Source organism: Spermophilus citellus (genome assembly GCF_964194105.1).
Source record: "Spermophilus citellus genome assembly, chromosome: 1".
Lineage (NCBI taxonomy): Eukaryota > Metazoa > Chordata > Mammalia > Rodentia > Sciuridae > Spermophilus > Spermophilus citellus.
In genome coordinates, this window is record NC_138182.1 from 118454137 (window position 1) to 118479025 (window position 24889).

At 44.9% G+C, this 24889-nt stretch overlaps 2 protein-coding genes across 2 annotated transcripts in view; both read left to right on the forward strand.

Moving 5' to 3' along the window:
* Nucleotides 1-24889, forward strand: part of LOC308655607 (uncharacterized protein) — an 801622-nt gene that overhangs the window by 703740 nt on the left and 72993 nt on the right. The window lies entirely within an intron of this gene.
* LOC308655656 (butyrophilin subfamily 1 member A1-like) lies at nucleotides 2628-22056 on the forward strand (the record flags this gene model as incomplete). The annotated part of the gene is made up of 12 exons (XM_081305741.1): nucleotides 2628-2694; nucleotides 5550-5894; nucleotides 8356-8637; nucleotides 10707-10823; nucleotides 12005-12025; nucleotides 14163-14183; nucleotides 15453-15473; nucleotides 17256-17276; nucleotides 20190-20210; nucleotides 20295-20321; nucleotides 20414-20440; nucleotides 21527-22056. 12 exons carry the CDS (start codon nucleotides 2628-2630, stop codon nucleotides 22054-22056), a joined length of 1500 nt encoding a protein of 499 aa, XP_081161867.1.

Genomic DNA, 24889 nt, shown 5'->3' on the forward strand with positions numbered 1-24889 from the left:
TTAAACATTTGGCATAAAATTTGAAATAATACATGAATTTGGATTTCTTGAAAATCTTCCTGGATTTGTTTTGGTCTATATTAAGTTTGAAAAGTTCCCTTCAATATTTCTTTCTAGTAGGCAATTTTTAAGGCCTTCTTTGATGATAGAGTTGAGGCTAGATAAGAAAATGAGATACCATTTGATTATTGTAATCTCCCAGTATATAGACCAGTTGATTCATTCTAACAATTCAAAAAGATCCCTCAATCTCTTTTTGAGAGAAGGTCTCAAAATATCTCCATATCTCAGAATATTAACCTTTAAAGAGGTGTCTCTTAATTGTCTTTTTAAAAATATGATTAAGGTTACTTCCCAGTGTAGGGAGTAGTATATGAGTCTTACCATATTATTTATGGATAATAGGTCCAGTCAGACAACTTATATAATACCAATGAATTTCCAACAAAGTTTGTAACTTTTATTGTTCAAAACTAATGTATAACATTAATTTGGAGAACACCCATCCTAATTAAATGTTCTTCAAAATCCCATAAACATCCAACAAATACAAGTAATATGCAAGAATCAAATTTAGTCTCCAAGGAGAAATGTCAAAGTTAGAATTTAGTCAGCATTTTAAAACATTGATTGTTTTAATTAAGGATGTGAATTTATTCACTAAAATTAATTCTTAAACATTAAGAATCACTAGGTAAATAAAAACCTTAGTTAAAGAAAATAAACTTAACATTTTAATAAGTCTTTATTATGTCAAAATATGGATAAAATCTTAGCTCACATCAACATAATAAGGTCAGGGAAACAGCCTAAAATATACTGGAATTGATTAGTTTATATTTACAGTCAGTCCAGTTATACATAAATCAGTTTCTCAATTATTTTAAATTTCTCTATTATCTGTCTAGATAATAGATAATGATGTAAGGATTTCCTTATGTAGAAAAATCTAGAATATAACAACCTTATATTTCCCAAAGAGGATTTCTTTCCTCTTTGTAGGACCTCCAATTTATGTTTCCTCTCTGTAGAAGTATCTTCTTCTCCGTTTAGAATTCTTTCTTTTGGTTATAATTTGGAAGAATTTCTATAAGTCTTAGAATCTAAACAAATTATTGTACCTTGGTATGAAAAAATATCTCAATGAAAATATATTGAAATATGGATATTTCTGTAGACAAAATTATATTTGTTTATTATCTTATAAAAGTTTGTACAATAATTTGAGAATTAGAGATTACTTGATGGTTGCATTATCTCTTGAAAGGAAAAATTTTTATAGTGAAATACATTTCTCAAATATCTGTAACTATAAAAAGCAGAGCATCCAATAAATGCATGTATAAGGAATATAAATTATGTGTTTTCTGTTGAAAGAAAATTATAAGAAGCAAATACATATATATTAATTAAATAAATAGACATATATGTTAAATATTCTATGAATTAAGGACTATAGATTATTCAAATAACTGAGAAAATATTCATTAAGAATAAAGGTAAAGGCATAGCTTATAATTATGTAAACTTTATGAAGCCATGTGTTTTTTTAAAAATATTTGGATCCATTTTAGCTTGCTTTTAACTAGAGGTACACCCTTAACTCTATGTGACATCACAAAATTTCTGTGCACATATCTGTCCATCTTCTGTATTTACATAGTTAGAGAACAAGAAGAATAAGGTCAAATCATCATGAGAGGTTTTGAGAAAACTATCTCAGATTGCCCATCTTTTATTATCTCCTGAAGACCAAAGGTATTCTTATAATTCTTAAATAAAACACAAGCAAACATATGCATCACTCATAAATGTAACGTTATCTTTGCAATTTCTCTTAATAATACAGCTATAAAGAATTTCTAAAGGAACCCGTCAAAGGACAAAAATCAGATTATTTAACTTTGAGTACACATTAGGATTAGGGCAGCAATGTAGAAGTCTGTGAACCATATTTTGTCTGAAAAGGAAATTTTTTTAATGCAAAGATATTAAATAGGATTGGAGAATAGCATATTCAGTGAAATAATTCAGCCTCAGAGAGTCAAAGTGTGTGTTCTCTCTCCTATGGAAGCTAGAGAGGAAAATGTAAAACAAAACAAAACAAAAAGGATCTCATAGAAATAGAAGGGATACCAGTAGACTAGAGGAAGCCAATTAGGGAGAGGGAAGAAGGGAGGGTAAAGGGTGGTACTGGGGAAAGAAATGAAGCAAATCATAATATGTGTATGTACAAACATGTCACAGTGAATCCCAACATTGTGTATTATTATAATGCACCAATAAAAAATATCTCCACAAGCAAACCAATCAAAAACAGAAAACAAAAATCAAAGTCTGGAAAAAGATATTAGAGTCCGTTTCCTTGGTGCTGGGAGGGGTTTTACCATATCATAATGACTTCTGTGTATCTCTTCTCTTTCCTTATTTGGTCCTTTAACATGTAAAAGAATGACTCAACTTGATCAAAGTCCACTTGCATGACACTTTACTTTCATTTCCAGGTATTCAGTGATGTTGTAAGTTGGTTTTCTGTTTAGCAATTGTTTATGGAGAGGGATGTAGGTACTGCATCTCAGGACTGTGCTCTGTGACAGTCCCACAGGCACTGGGACCTTCCAGCTAGGATGCAGTTCTTCTGTGTGGGCAGCTGGACATGCTTGCTTTCCCTCCTTCTTCCCTGGCCAGGTGCAGGTGAGTGAGAAGGAGGAAGACTGCTTTCCTTTACACTGGAGACTTGTTGAGAGGACATCTTATTCCATACTACAATTCCAGGCCTCAGTTATTTCATGTTTTCTACAACTAAAGGTCTTAGGGCTATTCTCAAGTTTCTGTCTTTAATTCTATTGGGGGAGGTACTTTTTCTTTTCTATTTTATCTTTGACTTATGTTCACACAACATGCAAAATATCTGGTTGACAGCCATCAATTTCTGCAAAATACTTGACCTCCAATTTCCAGAAGGATAAAATAATACAATTTATAAAAAGATGATTATAACTTATAAATAATAAAAACTGATATTTTAGATTTTTTCCAGTCTTTCACTTTCTGTGCATATTCATTTTTAAAGTGAGTTTCTTATAGGCAGCAAATGTCGGTCTTGTTTTTATAGCCATTCAGCCAGTCATTATCTTTTAGTTGGAGCATTTAGTCTACTTAAATTCAAGGTTAGTTTTTAAAAATAATGTCTTATGCCTGCACTTTTAAACTTTTCTTCTTCTTCTTCTTCTTCTTCTTCTTCTTCTTCTTCTTCTTCTTCTTCTTCTTCTTCTTCTTCTTCTTCTTCTTCCTCTTCTTCTCCTCCTCCTCCTCCTCCTCCTCCTCCTCCTCCTCCTCCTCCTCCTCCTTCTTCTTTTTTTTTGCAAATATTCTTTGTTTTTCCTTCTCATTCATCTCTGGGATTTGAGGTTTTACTGTATTGGTAACTCTACTGTTTCAATGGGGTTTATTTTGTTGAAGTTGGATCTTTGTTCTAGTTCTCTTCTGTGTACCTAACTGTCTAGGGATTTTTATATTTCACATGCTTTCACTATGTTTATCATCTTTCTTTCATTTTCGGTTGTAGGAGATTTCTAAGCATGGTTTGTTAGCTATGTGGTTTTCACATGGGCAAGAGAAGAAGGGATCAGACCAAAGCAAAATCCTTTAGTTCCATGTTTGGCATCCAGGGCACATGGGGGCAGTGTGTGGACTCCAAAGGGCTTGGCAAGCTGTGTGACCTTGCCAATTGTATCCCACATGATCACTGTATTGGGCTGGCTCTTTTTATTGCCTGCTGCTTTTTTTGACTAACATCCCAAATTCCCAGCATCTCCAACTTCCTGTGGTCAGCATAACAGCTTTGGCGACCCTCCTTATTCTCACCAGTTAACACATTAACCCTTCAGGGAAGCTGAGACTGTCCTACCCAGCCTGGCTTATTGGTCTCCCTTTTAAATCTCAGTGGAAATCCCCATGATCCCATAGCTCTTGCATTCTCCATTCCTCCAGAACCAGCACCCCATGAATGATGCCAAGAACTGCTGCCAGCTCAAGCATTAGCTGGACCCACTGGGACTATGGCTGCAGTGACTTCTGAATTCCTAGTTAGTTGAGCATGCTGACATGAATCCTGGGGAAAGCGATTTTCTAGATGGTCCTTTTGGAACAGGGTATTCCTGCCTCTTTTCTCAAAGCAGTCTTTCAAGTGAGTTTGTTCTTTGACATCATTGAGTTTGTGTTGTCTGTACAATTCTTGATACCCTGGAGACATCTTTCCAAGTGTCCCAATGAGAAGCACTTGTATTTTTTTATAGACACTGATCTCTTCAGCAATCACATCCTCCTTGACCACAAACTTAAACATGTTCCCTTTCTGCCCAAATTGAAAGTTTTTCAAATCTTTCTGCTCTGCTTTTGGCTCCCAGAATTGAACCTGGCTAAAAGCTGCCAACAATACACTGTCATTGCCTTAGTGCTGTGAGTTGGAAATTCTCTCTCCTGGATCAATGAATCCATCATATTTTAACTCAACCTCACACATAGTCTCTGAGCATGGGTGAAATTTAGACAGGTTATTTTCTGGAATGTAACAGATGTGACTGCTAGTCCAGTTCCCCACAGCGTGCTCATTCCCAGACATGAATTGGTGTGAACATACTTTATATACAAACAGAGATATGAAAAAATTGTTCTCTATGTGTGTAATAAGAATTTAAATGCATTCTGCAGTCATGTATTTAAAAAATAAAGTCAATTAAAAAATAAACATAGATATGTACATAAAAAAGCCTAATGAATGAAGTCTTTATTGCCCATATGCCTTTTGGCATTTCAATCTTCCAAGCTCCTATCAGAAGAGTCCTTCATTAAGTTCCACTTTCAACATTATAGGACTTCTATAGAAACTTTCAACCTTTTCCAACCTTCTTCCAACAACCAATTTCAAAGGATTTTGGACTATCTGTTCAGGTATAGTCACAGCAATAACCCCCCTTCTCAGTATTTATTTTCTGAGTTAGTTCATTTTTTAATTTATTTGCTGTTATAAGATGCCTGAGAAAATCAACTTATGAGAAGGAAGATTTTTTTTTGACTCATGGTTTCAGAGGTTTCAGTTCATGATTAGCCAGTTCCATTGAATGGGCTGGTGGTGAGGCAGAGACCCACAGCAGAGAGGGCATTAATTGCTACTCAATTAATGGCAGCAAGAAAGCAGAGTGAGAGCAAGAGGCTGAAGACAGGATAGAACCACTCCCTTCAACTAGGTGCCAGCTCCTATAGTTTCTGTTACCTCCCTATAGCACCACCATCTTGGGACCAACTCTTTAATACGTGAGATTTTGGGTACCATTGGAGATTCAAATTTTAACAAGCACCACAACAGATGCTATAGGTGTCAATTTCTTCAGCTCATGTGATTATCCAAGTGTGAAATTCCCTGCCTGACCTCATTGGATGGATTATCATCAAAATACAGGTGCACTAAAAATGTTCTATAAAATTAGCTTCAGGCTATGTGCCACACTGTATGCAAAGGCTCTATCATTTTTCTTGATCACTTTCAGGGCAGTTCCTCGTGATTGGACCAAGCTCACCCATCACTGTCATGGTGGGAGAAGAGGCCATGTTTTCCTGTCACCTCAGCCCTTCCATGGATGCTCAGAACATGGAGGTGACATGGCGCCATACAAACAAATCAGGCCTGGTACATAACTATAGGAATTCCCAGGACAAGGACCAGCAGCACCCAGAGAACCAAGGGAGGGCAGAGATCCTGAGGGAGAACATCACCAAGGGGCAGGTGGCCCTGAGGATCCGCAACATCCACCCTGCAGATGAAGGCGACTACAGATGCTTCTTTTTAAGCTCCACCTACCACAATGAAGCACATTTCAAAGTGTTGGTCACAGGTGAACTTCTCTGGAATGAAAACTCTTTATATTCTGTAGAACGTTAACTCTGTTTTTTGTTCTGCCAATACTTTGTTAGGATAAATACTGGGTTTAGTGGACAGTGGAGGTTTAGTCTAGGCAAATCCTATGACAGAATTTCAAGAGTGTTAAAGAGGAAGAAAACATCTGACCAGTCTATTCCAATGGTCCCAGGCTGTAAGAGAAATATAGTCGCAACCCGTTTCTTTGTCAACATAATTAAGAAGAGGAGAAAGGAGAGAATCTAGTATACCTCATTCTTTCATTCCCCTTCCTTCCTCCTCCTCCTCTTCCTCCTCCTCCTTCTCCTCCTCCTCCTCCTCCTCCTTCTTCTTCTTCTTCTTCTTCTCTCTCTCTCTCTCTCTCTCTCTCTCTCTCTCTCTCTCTCTCTCTCCTTTCCTTTCTTCTCTCTCTTTCTTTTTTCTTTCCTTCCTTCTAGGGATTGAACCCAGGCTCTCAATCATGCTGGGCACATTTTCTGTCATTGAGCTCCATCCCAGCCATGATATTTCCAAGGAGTCCCAGAAGCACATCTCAGTCTAAGATATCACTCTAGTTTCTAAAATCCAGAAGGAGATGGAAGGAGACAGGAAAGATAAGATGCACCGACCATCAGGAACTGCTCTTGCCCAGTCCAACATGGTTGTTTCCATCTTCCTATGACACTCTTGTCTGCTTGGATCCCTGCACTGAGCTCGTGTCTCAGATCCCAGCTCTGCCCAGACACTGCGCCCAGACACTGCGCCCACAGCCCTGCCAGTTCTGCCAGGGTGAGCAGGTGTGGAGGGGTCCAGGCTTCAGGCTTACACTGAGCTTGAACAGCTTTGCCTCTGCTCTTGTCATGGGACCTTGTGACAATCTCAGGCAATGAGTTTCTCCATTGCCATCCTCACAATTGGCCTTCAGAGAGGACCACCCAGTCTGTCACAGGGAGCCCAAGAGGAGGAGATCTCTTCCTGCAGTGTGCCTTGACAGGCCGTGTCCTTGCCCTATATTCAGTGACAGTTTTGGACAGGCCATGAACACCCCTGAACTCACACTTGCACGGTGAAAGGTGGGTACTTATTGATTCTTCCCAAATTCAAGAAGACTAAGAGAAAGAATTACTGACCAGTTGAAAACAGATTTTTCTGCTAAATTTTCTTCTAACTAGACACCTTTGTGCACACATATCCTGAAAACATTTCCAGGGTGAAGACATCCAAACTCAAGGTGTCATCCTCCTGTAATCCAACAGAGAGGCCTGTGCCTTCCAACTTCCAGACACTTCCTGCACTGTGACCACGCCATTCTAAGATCTGCTTCCATCTCGCCATGCCATCTTGGCTCTGTGCGAATGTCCCACCTGTCCAATATGACCTATGTAGGCTCATTTTTAGGAATTACATCTAAAACAACACTATTTCCACTCACAGCAACCTTCACAGGCACTGGGTTTAGGACTTGAACATATCCTCTGAGGAACATGATTCAGCCCACAAAAGTGATTGTTTAATACCAATAAATTTACTTTAGTTTTTATTATACACTGTGATGGTTTGGATAAGTTAGTGTTAGTATACACTAAGCTGCAAAACACTGTGCACAAGTGACAGCTGCTTGTCATCCCAAATCTTGGGAGGAGGGACAAAGGCAGGAGGAGTGGGGCTCACTGTGCATGTACACCTTCCTTTACTCCTGATCCTCAGCCTTCCCCCAGTGCAGCCTTCATCTTCACATTGGGAGATGAGTCACTGCTGCTCCTGCACCCCTGTCCTTGAAGAGAGAGACAGTGAGGGAAGGATGAGCCAGTTCCTTTGGCAACGTGATGACCAAGACACACAGATCATGTCCAGGCACAGCACTCTGGCCAGCCTCTAGGACACTCCCAACAGCAAGGGCACTGAGGCAGCCCCCCCACCCTCTGAGCAGGTGTATCCATGGATGCAGTTCAGGGGGGTAGCTACTAATCAGGGGGATGCATAGACATCTTTCAAGGTTCCTTTGCCACAGTGGCTAGTGTCTGCCATATTGGCCCAAGGCCATATGAAGTTCCATATGAGGTAGTTGTATAGGAGAAGGGTGATAGAAATTGTGTGGACAACTTGCAACTGACATCTGAAGCCACCAGCTCATGTGTGTCCACTGGCTGCAAATGGACTAATGGGTTTTACTAACTACATGTAGTTCTCAAAGGGGAACAAGGGAAAGAAACACAGCAGGAAGGGACCTGTAGGTAGGAATTGGAGTACTCTAGTAAAGGCCAAATTTCGGTCTTAATCTGTTCCTCATCCAAACCCTTTGTGTGACTTTACCCCATTGTCACAAAAACAAAACACACAAACAAAACACAGAGTTGAGGTTCACAGAGGTTAACGAGCAATCGCAGTTTCACTGGTCTATGTGAAACAGCTGGACATTTCTGGAACAGTGTGCTCTCTCTGCCTCCTTCTCTCTCCAGGCACCGGCATGGCTCCTCGTGTTCACGTGGAACCTGACGCAGCCTGGGGCATCAGGCTGACCTGCACGTCCACGGGGTGGTACCCCGAGCCCCAGGTGCAGTGGAAGGGCAGGCAGGGACTGCACTTCACACAAGCCTATGAGACAGTGAGAACGGAAGAGACTGGCACGTTTCAGGTGCAGGCATCCATCACAGTGGACGAGAGGTCAACAGGAAACTTGTCCTGTGTTGTAAGGAACCCACTCCTCGGCGAGCAGAAGGAAGCACATGTGTCCCTGGCAGGTGAGTTCCCTCCACAGACCGCGCTGTCCTTGCAGCTGATCAGGTGTGACGGGCAAAGACCTGGGCAGTCACCTGGGCCAGGTTCTGGTCCATTCCTCTGTGACTTCCATGTGAGGAGTCTTAGTGAAAACACATCTCATCCTCAGCTCCCATTTATTGGCAAAGAAATGATTTTACTTATGAAAATGAATTTATGGATATGCAAAAGCCTTCAAAGCCCATGCAACATGGGAGAGAATCTCCCAAATTCTCCTCAAGATGTTCTTTAACTATTGCCCAGGAGAAAATCACTTCAACATTTTGTTCTGCCACCAACTAATTAGTGTGAATCCTGGCAGTGCCACCCACCATCTCTGGGATCTTGGGTGGGTACTGACCTTCCCTGCCAGTTCCCAAAGGAGAAATAGGGCTCCCAATGGTGTGTGCACCATGAGAAGGCTGAGGAGTGACTGATGGAACTCACCTGGGCAGCACAGACCCAGAGTGGGCATTCCACAAGAGTTGGTCCCGACTACTCTCCTGCGGCTCTCTGTCCCTCTGTCCAGTCAGGGCGTGACAGTGACTCAGGTCCACAGCCTCTTCCTCTCGTCTGCCTTCTCGTGACCTCTGTTTCAACTCTGCACTTCCTTCCTTTCTCTATCCCGTCCCGACCACAGGGTACCCCACACTCCTGTCCTCTGGGAGCCTTCACCAAGCTTCCCCACTGGTCCTTCAAGTCCCAGCCCAGGGACCTGTCATCCAGGAATCCACTCCAGCCCCTGTGCACTGCGGTCCCCCTGTTGACCTTACACCATGGTGGACTGCATCCCACTGGCTGAGGTGGTGTGGCACCCAGGGGGACTTGTGTCTTAATTCTCCTGTCCCCATCACTTCCCAAGGGCTCAGCTCAGGTGTGGCACTGCCTGTTCACTGATGAAGGCTCCTAAGAATCCCATCAACTAAAATGCCCTTCCTCGGGTGCTTCAGTTCAAGCACCCACATTTGTTTGACATAATGGAAGAAAATTCCAGGTTCAAAAGGAGAATGTGACAAAAGCATATATCAGAGCAGTAGAGTTGTATTTTCTGGTTTTTTTTTTAATTGCAATTTCAGTAAAGCAAAATTAGAGAAGGAAAAATCAACCAAGTCACCCAGTTAGAGTTTCATAGTGAAGAAAGCAGCTGAGGCAGCTCATCATGAGCGGGAAGTGACAGAGGCAAACTCACCAACGCTCAGGTCATCATACTAGAGCTCTCTTCAAAATAAAATGGAAAATGAAAATTAAAAAAGTGTCTTCAGATAATAGTAAAAATGCTTCTATGTGGAACTTAAAATCATTGATAATAACTAAAAGTCATTGATTGATTAGATCGAAAGCATCTTATTGACATGAGTGCAATCCCTGAGTGAGGAGGTCTTCGGGACCTCTTTTCAGGGAAGGTTATTGCACAGACAGGTGTGGATGGCCCGGCCAGGGCTGCTTATTTAAAGGACCAGTGGTCATTCCTCTCAGAAGGATTCCTGGGCATGTTAGGGTTTTGTCTCTGGGACTTGGTCCCTGCGACCTATTGGATTTACCCTCTGAAAAGATCAAACTTCCTCATTTGCCCTCAGAGGAGCTCCCCCTACCCCTCAGCAACATGTTGTTGGGCTCACTCATGTGCATACATGTATGAAAACAACCACGTAAAGAGGACTTGGCCACATCAGGGCTTTCGAGGAAGGAGAAAGGAGATCCACATGGAATGAGAAAACTGTGTTCTATTAGTAACATTTTATTATAAAATAATTACATGTCACAAATATAATTGTAAGCACTATTGAATCTAGATGATACCCTGTGTTGATTTATCATAACATGTTGGACATGTCTCAACATCTTCATAATCCCTTACATGACCTCTGGTCTCTGTCCCATGCTGTGAAGGAGGAGCACCTTCAGGATTCCTGACTCCCTGGAGTGGAGCAGAGGGCCGGGGTGCTCAGAGTCTTTGAGCTCCTCCTGTCTGGAGAAGGCTCCTGGAGAGTCACCCCACAGCCAGGTCCCCTGCTGTCCAACTGGACTCCAGTCTGATGATTGTGTGTTTCAGGTGCCTTGTTTCCCAAGGACTGGTCCTGGACGATGGGGCTGTGTGTGTTCGTGGTCCTCTTGGAAGTCAGCCTGGTGGTCACCTGTGCTCTGCTGATGCGGGCCAGAAGAGCCAAAAGTAACAGGGAAGTGCGTGGGGAGGGGTGTCTCAGGTTCCTGGGAAGCAGAGGGCACTCGTCACCACAAGTCAGGAGTGGACTGTGGGTCCCCTGCATCACTGAGAACTGGCAGGAAACGCCGTGAAAAGGAAGAGTTAGTCTATCTTCAGCTTATCGCCTCGCATAGTTACCAGAACATGAAGTTTGGGGGTCAAGATCAACTCTTTCATAAAAACAGCATATATGCTTAGAACTTTTGTGGTCTACCCTTAAATTGGTTGATTTGGAGACCAGTTTATTTATTGAGGTATTCATTAGTGTGCCCAGGGATGATGAAATGCTCTGTGCATGTCCTGGGATGGAAACCCTGGCTTATCACAGTCATATACCCTCCTGAAATGGCAATGGGAAGGCCCTGCTGCTGCTTTCTGTGTGTCCTGGGGACTCATGGAAGACTGCAGTTGACCACGAGTACCAAGACTACCAGTGACCACTGTCACCCAGGGCCTGGCCTGCCTGAGGCACCACCCCTTTCCAGGGTAGCTTCTCTCCAAGCAGGGCCACTCACTAGGGTCTCCTGCCCTGCTGCCTCTAACTTCTGAGTGTGTCTTGGGAGTTACTTGGAGCACAGCTGAAGCCAGCCATTCCCAGCGGCTCCTGGAGGGATGGTCTGTGATTCTGTCCAGTCCTTTTCTCAGTTGGCTGGATTAGTGTTTGCGTGTCCTGCCTGTTGAGGGTGACTCCCCTGCCAGCAGGACTTAGGAAGGGCCAAGGTACTAATCCAAGTGAGCAAAGCCAGGGAGGGAAGAGGCGCCCTCCTGAGAAGGTGCTTGCTGCTGTCTGGGGGGGTTGTCAGCATCCCAGATGCCCCAGAATTACCAGGCAGCCTCCTCTGCCCATGGGTCACAGGAAACTTTGTGAAAACAGGGCTTTTTGTCTGTTTGGTTGTTGTTTATATGGGAACTTTCCTTGTGTCAAGGCATATTTGGGTTTCTGGCTGTTAGGAAACAGCAAAAATGGGAATATACAAATCCAAGACTGGAAGTGCATAGAACAACAGAAAAAAAATGGAATAATCATTTATAAAATTTGTCCAATTAATATAATATAAATTAGCCAATCTAATATAATCACACGCCATCCACTCAGAAGATTCAGTGCAAACAAGTCTCACTGATGGGTCTGTTTGTGTCTGTTGCAGGTTTGCTCAAGGAGCAGCACGGTGAGTGGGTCCAGCTGCTAGGCAGAGAGCCTTGTGCTCCATGTAGGGACAGGGCCACAGTGCAGGGCACCCTGCAGGGTCCCTCAGGAGGCTGAGTGCCTGGAGAGGCTGCTTGGGTCTTGATCATGCATCTGAGGATTAGTATTCAGTGGGAGATGGTGGAAGAGGGTCTATGCCTTCCCAGGTGTCCCCAGGCTACTGCAGTATAGGTGACTCACAATCACCCCCACACATCCAACAAGCCACACTGGGCTCCCTCAGGATGCAGCACTACTCACGCTGTTGGAGGGGCTTGGGGGAGGGTCCCTGCCTCTGACCTCTGAATAATCACAGTGTGGACTCACAGTTTGGAAGAATTGGCCTCCTATTTCTCTGCCAGTGACCCTGCCTTAAATCTCTTGGCTCTCACATGTCAAATAGGTAATTTTCAGTTCATTTTGATCACAGTGTACACTGCTGTAGGGCAATGAACCAAAGAAGTTTTGAACATTTAATCTTTTAATGTCTACTTTGGGATTTGAAAGTGAACTCCAGCAACAATATGAGAAATCATTCATGTGTTTTCCCTCATGCAAAGATTGATAATTATAAAAAAGATCAGGCAATTTTGAAGGAGAGAGGAAAGGAAAAGATTCTGAGTCTCTTTTTTTTTTTCCTTTTTTATTGGTGCAACACAGTGACACATAATAATGGGGATTGTTGTTACTTTTTCATACATGCACAGAGTTTCTCTTGCTTAACTAGTAGATGCCACTCTTCCTGAATGTTGTTGGATCATTATCTCCACAATATACCAAATTTTGATTACACAGAGAAGTGTGTGTAATCAAAGTGCCAAATGCTGCAGTAAACTCATAAAAATACAGGAAAGGATCATGGTGCATCATTTAAAATTCAGAACACAGCCAGGTGTGGTGGCACATGCCTGTAATCCCAGTGACTGGGGAGGCTGAGGCAGTTTTGCAGTTTTGAGGCCAGCCTCAGCAACTTAGAGAGACTCTAAGCAATTTAGTGAGTCCCTGTCTCGAAATAAAAAATAAAGAATGCTGGAGAAATGGCTCAATGATGAAGCATCCCTGAGTTCAATCCTCAGTACCAAAAAATGAAAACTAAAAGTAAGATTTGGAGCTGAGCCTTGGCTGCCACCCAGAGCTCCACTAAAGCTGGCCTGTGGTGTGTTGCTCTGCTCCTGGGCCTGTGGCCGCCTTTCCAGCAACAGGGAGGAGAGCCGGTGCAGATGCGCTGGCAGTGCCTCCCTCTCCCTGGCCTTTGCAGGTTTCTTTCTGGCCCAGCTGGACCCTCAACCTTGTGGGGCTGATGTTTGTGTTGTCATCAGGCTGATCCATGAAAAGTGTTCAGGGACGACTCTGCAAAGCCTAGGGTTTCTTCTTGCAGCAGGTGGGGAAGGCCGCCGGTCTCCTTAGACCCCTGCCTCAGCCTGCGAGCCCTGGCCCTGTCCATGCCTCCACTGCGCACACCCTGCAGAGAGCCAGGCTGAACTCTGCCCCATGCTGAGCTCTGCACGATTACCAAGTGGGACTTACTTAGACTTAGATCAGGTGGAGTGGTACTGCTGCCGTGGACTAGTCCAGCTGCTCTGGAGTCACTGGTGACCACCAGGCTCAGCCCACAACAGATCTCTGACGTGTTCCTCAGACTCCCGAGGTAGTCACCTTACCAGCAGAAAAGGATGCTTCAGGCCCACAGACTGGGAGGGGTCAGTCCACACTTGGGCAGCTGCCTTTGTGTTGGCCTGTGGCAAAGCAGCACCTCATGGCAAGACTGCCCACCTGGTGGCCATTGCCTGTCCCACACTCCCCATTGGGGCACACCCAGGGGGCCTGAGGACCTCACTGGGCCCACCTCTTAAGGACCCACCACCACATGCCACATTGCGCCAGGCTGGCAACAAAGGCTCTATACGTGGGCTTTAGGGACACTGGGATCAACCCCAGCACCTATCTCCCGGGTGAGCCCTCATCCCCATCTGTGACGACTGGCTAGTACTTTACTGAGACACCTTGGAAGATATTAGGCAGAAAAGCTTCCTGGGTAATTTCTCCTGACTGATTTTGAAAGGTATGCATTTATTTTTGCATATTATTTATCATTTTTTGTTTTTGTTTTTGTTTTATAGAGTTGTTGAAAAAACAAAGAGGTGAGTGGTGTTTGCTTTCATTTTGGTGAAAAATGTCATAGAAAAGTATATTTGATCTACTAAAAACTATATTCATGATTGATTTCCATAGAATAAACTATCAATATTCTAAACTAGTCTTTATATAATTACTTATCAGCTAAAATTCATATTTGGTAGTATAATCATTTATACACTGCACAAACTTTTCCCATTTTAAATTAGTTACAGTGAGACACATTTGTTCTAACTTTTATCAGGTTTGTAAATGTGTTGTTATTTTCAAAGTTCTTATTAATTTTAATGTTTTTTGTTTTATTGGTTTATTTTCATGAATAAATGATAATTGTGGATACTTATGAGTTTTTGTTCTACCATTTCTTCTGTTTATAAACTAACTCCAGAATTTGAATAATTTTCACACTTCTTTTCTTTAACTCTTCATTGCTATTTTATGATATTTAATCATAACTGGTGTTGTATTATGTGACAAGCTGTCAACCCACATACACAGACAGCATTTGACTTCTCCAAGGGTCTCTCGTTTCTTGGCAGAACATGTCTTGTACTAAGACACTTGTACTAAGACATGCATAACTTTGACAGTTTCTCTGTATTCAGGGACTTTTTTTTTTCTTTGCACTCGCCTTTGTTTTCCTTGGTTTTTGATGTCTCTCAACCTTGTTCTTCCAGGGAGTGTTTGTCTAGTGAGTGAGCCAGTGCCCTCCAGGAATTTGCACTTGCTACTTGTCCTCTTTCCCAGGAGATGCCCTTTTGTGGTCATTTCCAAGTGCACTCTGCTCCCCCATGATGCTGGCCCTTTCTAGCTAAGGGAGGGGTCTGAGTGTCCTCCAGGCCCTGAGCTGTGTGGACACTGGACTTCCACTGCATGCAGCTCTGCAACTGTGGAAGGTGGGACGCCTCTCCTCTTCCTGTGAGTCCCAGTGAGCACCCTGCTCAGGGTGCCTGGTGCACAGCCCTCAGCAGAAGGAAGAGTGGCCTTCTCTGCAGCGTGTGCTGTGTTTGCTTTTATTTGCTCTTTATTTTTCAGAACACCAAGGAGAATACCAAGGAGACTTGAGCTCTTTTAAATTTCCTGGTCCAGGGCTAACCTGTCTTACAACATCTGAACTTAACAGAACTTCAGGGTTCATGATCATTCCTTTATGTTCACTGATCTCCTATTGACCTGCACTTCATGCCACTGGCTGAGGTAGATTATCTGAGAATAGGAGCCAAGGACCCTTTCTAACATAGCATTGTTTTTGTGTGTTTTGTTGCTTTGTACAGAGAAAACAGAAGACGAGAATGGTAAGTGACAGCTCCATTTAACTCATAAATTGTGGAATATTAGAATATACCACACTTGATGTTCTTTTATTATAGCAAGAAAGCCTTATGTGCAGACACACCAAATGACTTAAAATAGTATTTTAAGTCAACCACAAGATCTTTCTTCCATATTTCAAAAAATACATATAAGTATGTGCAGGATGATGAAAGTTGTTAGGTGTAGACGGAGAAAGGGGGATAGCACATGAACTGAAGCAAGGTGTGGCGGAGCCCGTGATTCTTCCAGTGCAAACCAGAAGTGGCCAAGGGATCCTGCTGCAGGGACCCAGGTCAGGCTGTGAGGAGGACAGGTGAGCCTGGTGATCTCACTGCAGAGACCCAGGGAAGACTGTGAGGAGGACTGGTGAGCCAGGTGATCTCACTGCAGAGACCCAGGACAGGCTGTCAGGAGGACATGTGAGCCAGGTGATCTCACTGCAGAGACCCAGGGCAGGCTGTGAGGAGGAGAGGTGAGCCAGGTGATCTGACTGCAGAGACCCAGGGCAGGCTGTGAGAAGGACAGGTGAGCTAGGTGACCTGCTGGCCAGGTGATCTCACTGCAGAGACCCAGGACAGGCTGTGAGAAATACTGTTGAGCCAGGTGATCTGGCTGCAGAGACCCAGGGCAGGGTGTGAGGAGGACAGGTGAGCCAGGTGATCTGACTGCAGAGACCCAGGGCAGGCTCTAAGGAGGGCAGTGGCTGGAAACAGCACCTGCTGGCCATGTGTAAAGGTGCTCAAGGAATGGAATTTTGAACATTGGCTTTGAAAATGAGCAAATCATTGACATTCTCACGTGCAAATGTTATCACAAGTAGATATTGAATTCTAAACATTTTTTCTTGTTGGTAGAGAACAAGTTAGATGTTGAACAGCTACAATCTTAAAGAAAAAAGAAGGAACCCAATTAGGGACATGCTCTCATCTAAATAAATAGCTCTAGAGAGTCAACAAATAATAATGTAGCTTTGGTGTTTCATCTTCAAAATCTCAATACATTCATTTTTATTATTTTTAGAAATCTAATAGTTTGGTATTTCGTAATGAAAACAGTTCCAGTACAAGGGAGAATTTCTGTGTGACCCGAGTCTTCTTTTTTTAACTTCAACTCCTTATTCATTCACTCACTCTTTCATTTACTCTCACTCAGAGCGAGAGAAGTAATTGATAGTTAGGCTCTTGTTTTCTTTTTAGATGAATTATGGTGTCAGAATATACAGGTTTAAATTATGTCTCCATATCTAATCAGTTCCAAGACCGTGCAGATGCTTAGCCTCCTGGGGTACAGTTTCCACCTGTCATGTGGCTGTAATAATGTCAGCTGTGACCTAGGGTCATTCTCAGTGTTGGATGGGTGCCTCAAAACACCTCCACAGAGTTCCAGACACTGTGGTTGCTATGGCCAGCCTCAGTGGTGTGGTGGCTGAGCTGAGAGAAGAGGTTCTTGTCCTGGGCAGTATCTGGACCCTGGGAACCAAAATGAACCTACTGAGTTTTCTGTGAAAAGCGCAGAGCCGCCCTGTTCATACTGTCACGAGACCACAAGGCACCATCAGCCTGGTGGCCTCTTCCCACCTTCCTGCTCTAGGTACACCGACCCAGCCAGAACCTGAAATAGTCATAAAATATTATATTTGGCTGCCACAAATGTCACATGACCAAAGCCTTAACTTATCATGTTGACTAATAAAAGCATCATTTGATATTAAAGTTACATTATCAGTATTGTCTGCCAATTCTCTTTTCTTGTTTTATTTTCAGCTAAATTAGAAGAAGAATGCGGTAAGTCTTCTTCAGCATTTTATGTCTCACTGGCTCATTGTCTTTAGGAAGGTACCTCCACAGGTAAGCCATGAACGTGACAGTCTCAGGTTTACCCAGGAAATTGGCTGATCTGATGAACCCGGATGAACTGTACTTCTGCCCTCAGTGGTGGATTCACAGTTCTGGGGACATCACAGTTTCAGGGAAGAGTAGCTCCAGGTGCAGCATCCCTTCACTAGAGCCCCTGGGGCAAGACATTTTCCCTTCAGTCGATGCCCTGCCCAAACATAGAGCTGGCCTCTTCCTAGGTACCCACCCCATGGACATAAGAGGGAAGAGGCTGCCCACCAGGACCCCACCCCATTGAGAAAGGAGACTGCCCACCAGGTTCCCACCCTACGGATGGCAGATACTGCCCTCCAGGCCACCACCCCATGGAGGGAAGAGGCTGTCCACCCAGTTTGTGCCATGCTCAGCTTTCCCAGAGCTGTGCTTCCCATGTCCTCCAGCCCTTGAGGGCACTTCTGCATTACAAAGAGCACAGGGCATTCCCGAGGGCTCACACACAGTGTTTCTCATCTTGGACTTGAGGAGAAATTAAGATTAAATGGTTTTGGCCTGGATGTTTTCCCAGCTCACCTCACTCTGGCTGCAAAGTCATGTTCAGGTTTTTCTCTTTTTTACTAAGAGAAGATATCTGTCAAATGAAGTTCATCACATGTGCCTAAGCCCCAAGCCCCCCTGGTGCAACATACACCTCAGGCCCCCAATCCAGAAACAACTCCACATCCATTTATATTTCCAGTCTGTCTGCTCAACTGATCTGAGCAGAAATGAATTAATATCTAGTTTAAATAAGGAAAATATTTTAATGGATTTTGCCAACAATGCAAAGAACCAGATCTTCTGCTATCACAAAACAAGAAACCTGACTACTAAAGAAGCAAAGCATTTAACTTTAGTGCTTAACTGTAATTGGGCCACAGGGCTAGGTTGTAGCTCCGTGGTACAGCTCTTTCTTGCCTTACATGCACAAGGCCCTGGCTTTGATCCCCAGCACTGAAAAACAGAAGGATAGAAAAAAATCAAGCAAAGATATTGCTAAAGAAGTAGCAGAAGGGATGAGTCAGGAGAGGTGGACAGCACTCAGGGCATGAAGTCCTCACATTTTTCCCCTGGATGGTGAACAAAAGGAAGAATTCTGAATAAAGAGAGACTGAATCTGCTGAAATCACAGGAATTCCATTTCCACCATTGGGGTGATGATCATGGAAAATACATAAAAATTTTGGGGAGAGTGTGGAGACAGGGAGCTCCCCCCACTGCTGGTTTAGCCATTGTGAGGACACCATGGAGATTCCAATAGGTAAGAGGGGGTCTAATGTGTGACTATGCTGTCCCTCCTCTGTGTCTGTACCCTAAGGAGGTGACATCACCACCTTCTAAGGCTATCCCATGATTCAAAACAGCCAGGATATGGTGACTATTTGGGTGTCCATTAGCAGAGGATGTGACCATTCCCCGTGTGCTGGCACATATGCACAGTGAAATATTCAGCCTTGAAAGAGGAGAATCTGCTGCTCATGACCCAAGTGGACTGCAGTACCGGGGGGACTTTAGGCTGAGTGGAGTAGACAGAAGGAAAGTGCTGTCTGGTCTCATTTCTATGTGGAATCTAAAGCAGAGACATCAACTACACAGACAGAGAACCAAACAGGTTTCGAGGGGCAGGGAAAAGAGAGGAGGGGGGGATGTTTGTAAAAGGAAAAGAAGCAGGTGAGCAGAGCCCACATGTCTAGAGATGTGGCCTGCAGTGAGGGAGCTCCGGCTGGTAAAATCAAACTGCTAGCAATGTTCACCAAACGGCTTGATTTCAGTTGTTGCTCTCACAAGTGACTATTTGCAATATGTCTGCTAATTTGCTTCACCTCAGCAACTCTTTAATTGTCTATATGTATTTCATAGCATCACATTGTAAACCTAAAATACAGAAAATGGAATTTTTTAGAAAAAGCAAAATGCAGACTCTTGGGTATATAATACACTGTCACAAGCAAGAGAGGACATCAGAAGACCAGAGGAGTATCCTCCACAGAGATGAGGGAGACTGGCAGGAGGTGAAGTGTTGGGAGGGGATGCCAGCCTCTGAGACCCAGGACCAGGCAGGCCAGGAGGCCCCAGGCAACCAAGTGAGGGCCAGGGAGGCCAGGAGGAGGAGCCGCTGGGTCTCCCTCCTGCTGCACAACCAGATGTTGTGTCCACAGAGATGGTGAAGAGATCCCTCATGGAGCGCGATTCATTAATCTCTGGATGCATTTACACCCACACATTTTAACGTGGTTGTGTCTGGGTGATGGCTACCTCATGGGATTGCCTTAACTTTCTGTCTAATTTTTTGATGAAATAAGCACTTGTTGCTTTAGCAATACTACACTGTATTTATAATTAATCAAGAAGTAAAACCTGTGCAGAAGTGCTGGAGAGGCCGCCTCTGTTCCCCCAAGCACCCGCCTCTGGCATGAAGTTACAACTGGCACCTTGCAGGCCAATTCCCCTGTGCCTGGACACATGGTCACCCTCATCCCAGTGATCCTAGTACAGGAAATCAAATGCAGAGACTCAGGAAAACATGCTGGTTAAGCAGGAAACTTTTGGAATCAACTCAGGAATCCATGACTAGAAACAGAACCAAGGCAGCTCTCACTGAAGGCTGATAAGAGGAGGCCTCGCTACGTAAGCTTTAGGAGCAAGTGGTGAGGTGAGGTGCAGCCAGAGACCCCACACATGGTGGGCTTTCAGTCCTTGGGCCTCACACTCCAGAGCTCTCACCTGATGTCCACCGAGATCCTCCAAGACCCATAGAGCCAAGACCTAGGATTAAAACATCCGGGAATTTCAGAAATTCATATTTTTTACCTCCTTCTTTTTTAGGTAGAGTCAAAAAAGAACTTGGTAAGTTGTGTTTCTCTGGTGGGTTGAATTTAGAACGAGCCAGCATCCCTCAGGATATTGACCTTGCTCTGTTATTTCTTGCAGCACATAGAAAACGCCTTGCGGAAGCTGGTAAGTAAGACCAGTGACCTCACTGCTGACCTGCTGTACCCCCCCCCCGCCCAGTGGCTCAACTAACTGTGCATGTCTCTATCTCATTTTAGAACTAAAGAAGATTCAAAGATTTGCAGGTAAATATGATGGGGGAAAAAATGTGTGGCCAGGATGACTTTTGCCTTGCCATCTAACCTCTCTGAATTACCTCAGAAGATAAAAAGATTTTGCTCAAATAATCCATAAGACACATTTCAACTCTCAAATAACTTGATTCTGGAAATATGAACTTGTTGTAAGTAACCAAATTACTGTCTGGGAAAGATTAATTTAGGAAACTGCCTTAAAATGAATGCACCAGGTGTGCCCAGCAGAGCTGTGGTGGGACCTCCTCATTGTGAAACGCAGCTTCTAAATCTGGGCAAGAAAAAGTCCTGGCTGTCCTGATCCCACCCACACCACCACCATGGATCCTCCAGAGCCAGAGATGATTGATGCAGTGGGGATTTGGCCCCTGTCCCCTCTGCTCTCAAAGCCCCCACCTGTCACGTCCACACCCCCTCTGCCACATCCTCATGTGCCATTTCATCCTGTCTGCAAACAAACACACGCAGGAGATTCGCCCACCATATCTCCTGATGCAACACCTTGGTGCCTCCTGTCACATTTCCTTTCCTTTACAGTAACACTTCCCTGAATAGTTGTGAATACATGCTCTCTCCATTTTCCACTTTCTGATTTCTCTCCCTCTTATCCAGAAAAAGGCCACGATCCAGAGCATGATCTCTCCTCCAGAGGCAAGGTCCAGTGTCCTGCTCTTTGGTCTTTCTCCTGGAATTGTCCCTCTGAAACATCCCTATTCTTCTTCTTTGCTTTGCCTACACCCCTGCCAGGCATAATAGTCCTGGGGCAGACATGGCAGAGGCACTCTGAGGTTACTAAAGACCAGTCCCAAGGTGAGGGCAGTGTCCAGTCTCAGCCCTGCCCTTGCACCTGAGGGTAACCCTGCAAATCCCTTTCAGGTTGGGGTCTCTGGAGATGTCATCTCCCAGGAGGAGATTTGGGGATGGAAGGCACCAAGGGCAAGTGTGTACTGCTGGGGTCTGTGTTGTCTCTTTGGATCTCTAAAGGACCCTCCGAGGCCATGCGCTTGGCCCTTTCACACAGGAAGACTGCTCTCTGAGTTGCCTGACAGTTAATGGGTACACTTCCTTCCCCTGCAGCAGACATAACACTGGATGCAGCCACCGCTCACCCTTACCTGGCCGTGACAGATGATGGGAAATGTGTGACATACGTGCCTGAGAGACAGGACGTTCCCGACAACCCTGAGCGATTTGACACACTGGTGGGCGTGCTGGGTCGGAACCGCTTCTCTGGCGGAGATCACTACTGGGAGGTGGGAGTGGCAGGCAAAAGCATGTGGGCCGTCGGGCTGTGCTTGGAGTCCGTCAGGCGGAAGGGCCAGTACACCAAGGCCTGTCCTGAAACCGGCTTCTGGATTCTTCGCCTGCAGAATGGCGAGTGCTCGGCTTTTGCCACACCCCGCACAGTGGTTACCCGAGAACCCCTCTCACGGCTGGGGGTTTTTCTGGAGTACGAAAAAGGGTTGATCTCTTTCTACAATGTCACCGAGTTTGTCATTCTCTTCACCTTCAAGAGCAACTTCAAAAGCGAGCCACTGAGGCCCTATTTCTACCCTGGGACTGTCAGTGCCGAAAAGACAAATGGCCTTAGCATCCTGAAGGTGTGAGCAGTTACCTGCAGGTCCCCACAGCACAACTGCACCAGGCCACAGCGGCCAGCCACAGGGACCACGGTGGTGCACAGGCATGCCCCTCCTGGACTCTGAAGAGCAGGGTGCTGGCGGTGTCCTGCATGCTCACTCTCAGCTTTGTGGGAGACTAGGGGCAATCTTCATTGATCCTCTCGGTCCCTAGGCCCTCCTGAGCCCCTTTCCTGTGATTTCTTTGGGCTTTAATAAATAACAAGTTCTCCACTTCTTCCTGGATTTGAGTTTGAAATTCTGAAAATAGTTGGCGGATTCCTTAGCAGAATCAGTGCTGTGCACTTCTCATCACACAACACACAGACTGGCAGGTGTTTCTCTGTCACTGAGGATAAGCTGTGGACTTTTCAACACCACATGCTAATGACTTTGATTGCCATCACCACACCAGAATCAGTATCTTGAACATGACATCACATTTAATATTACCGAGTAAAACCGAGTACTGTCAACAACAGACTAACCCATTTGCAGGTGGCCTGCGGTGCTGTAGGTGGTCTCCCCTGTGGGGCTGTAGGTGGTCTCCTCTGCGGGGCTGTAGGTGGTCTCCCTGTTTGCAGGTGAACTGTGGCGCTGTAGGTGGTCTCCTCATTTGTAGGTGGCCTGAACTGTTGTAGGTGATCTCCCCATTTGCAGGCTGCCTGTGGTGCTGTTGGTGGTATCCCCTCAGATCCTCTGTCACATGGCTCTGAAGTGTGCATCCCAAATGCAGCCGATGCCCCTCTGCCTGGTCCATGCTGTGAAGCATGTGTCACCGCACATACACAGCCCTGCACAGTCTGGCTAATTAAAGGTAAAGAACATGAGACAGTAAAGGAAACTAAACTCACATCTCTGGTACAGTGGCTTTGGGAAAATGTCATTTCTTTACAACTATGATCAACAGTGTCACTCTGAGAGACATCCTCTACAGGACTGAGTGTACAGGTGTCTAGTGTCTTGCACATGAGTGTTTATAGGAACTTTATAAAGAATAATGAAAAACGGAAATCAACCTAAGTATGGTTTATGAGAACACAACTTCAAGGAGAAAAATGCATACATAGACCATGTGTGTTTATATAGTGGATGGTGTTTGACAGCTAAAAAGAACCATTGACACGAAAATATGAATGAGGGTCCAAGATGTGCTCAGCAAAAGAAAGTGGACACTAAAAAGTGCATAGTGTTGACCTCTCTGTGAAATTCTTGAGGAGGAAAAGCAGATCTGTGGTAAAGAAATCAGGTGATGTGCAAAGCACTGACTTTGATTCTCAGCACCACATATAAGTAAATAAATGTCCATCAAAAACTAATAAAATATTTTTTAAAAGCTTGAAAAAAAACAAATCAGGTGACCTCCTACTGTTGAGGGGGCTTGCTAAGTGGACACCCTGAATTTAGGGAAATGTTCAGTTATCTCTCGGGGAGGTCTTGAGAACATATTGGTGGGATGAAATCACTCTGTGCACCTCTTTCACCAGCTCCTGCTGCCTGGCTGCCTTCCTCCAGGGTAGCTCCCAGGCTTCTGCCTTCCTTCTGCATCATTCCCTTGCATGGATGTCTCCTGCTGGATGACAGGCTGTGGCTTAGAGACTGCAGGAGAGAAGTGCACAGCATCCAAGGCCTGTTCCAGACCTCATCCTGGCTTCATGAGGACCTGTAGGTGGTCCTGCGCAGAGGACTAGAAGGACAGTATCAGAGGCCTCCTGCTGGGCACGGGGATGTGACCCTCTAAAGTGGATATTCCACTCCAAACAACCCTATGAGACCCAGCCAGTCCCCAGCAATACTCCTCAACCCTGATCCACAGAAAGTTGGCAGAAAGTGGGGGTGGTCTCTGAAGTTTGGTGATGCAGCATTGATCAAATAATACCAGATTCATGTCCATCGTATGTGAATGGTGTGAGCTCACAGCAGATCTAAGAGCTCCCCTTAGTAGATGTGCTCATTGCCCTGTTGAGGCGAGCATTCTGAAATGCGTTTCATGCATTCTAGTCTTTAAACTATGAGTGAATAGATGATAGGAACAAGGGGAGACTCAGGCTTCTCACAGGGAGAAAGAGCGGCTGCCCGTGTACACAGCAGGAAGGAGCTGCGCTGCCCACAACCCGCAGCTCTGCGAGGAGAGCGAGGCAGGGTGTAAAGGCCACACATGCACACACACAGTGCTCCCGCCTCGCACTGGGATTTTGTCCCAACAGCCGTCACAGACTAACACATGGTAAGTGCAAGGTGCTCTGGATGCACAGCCCTCTGAGCCCCCCTGCTCAGCAGCAGAAAGCACCGCGGGGTGTGGAGGGCTCGCCTGCCTGGCCCTGGGCTGACGGAGGGGCGGCTCACCCCCTGCCTAGCGCTGGGAGAGGGCATGGATCACATATTGCTCGCTCAGAAAGAACCAAAATTCAAATATAAACTACAGACCAGTGGGCCTAAGTATAAACGCACGCTCGTGTGTGTGTGTGTGTGTGTGTGTGTGTGTGTGAGAGAGAGAGAGAGAGAGAGAGAGAGACAGGGCACAGGCCTATCGTCTGATCAGAAGGTCTGGAAGCACAGACAGCTGGATGCATTGCTTGCTCTCGGTCACCAGGTCTGGATTTCTAAATGTATTTCTCCACTAGAGGAAACAGGAACCTTTGGAGGAGAGGAAGCTTCTGGGAGAGAGAAGTCAAGCTTAACATGAGCCTGCCCTCTTTCTGCTCCCCAAAATCAAGCTGGCAGGGTATGACAGGGACATGGCTAAAGGACCCGCTGGACAGGCCTCTTCTTCACCCACTCACACCACCCTAGTAACATGGCTCAGACTGGATGATTTATT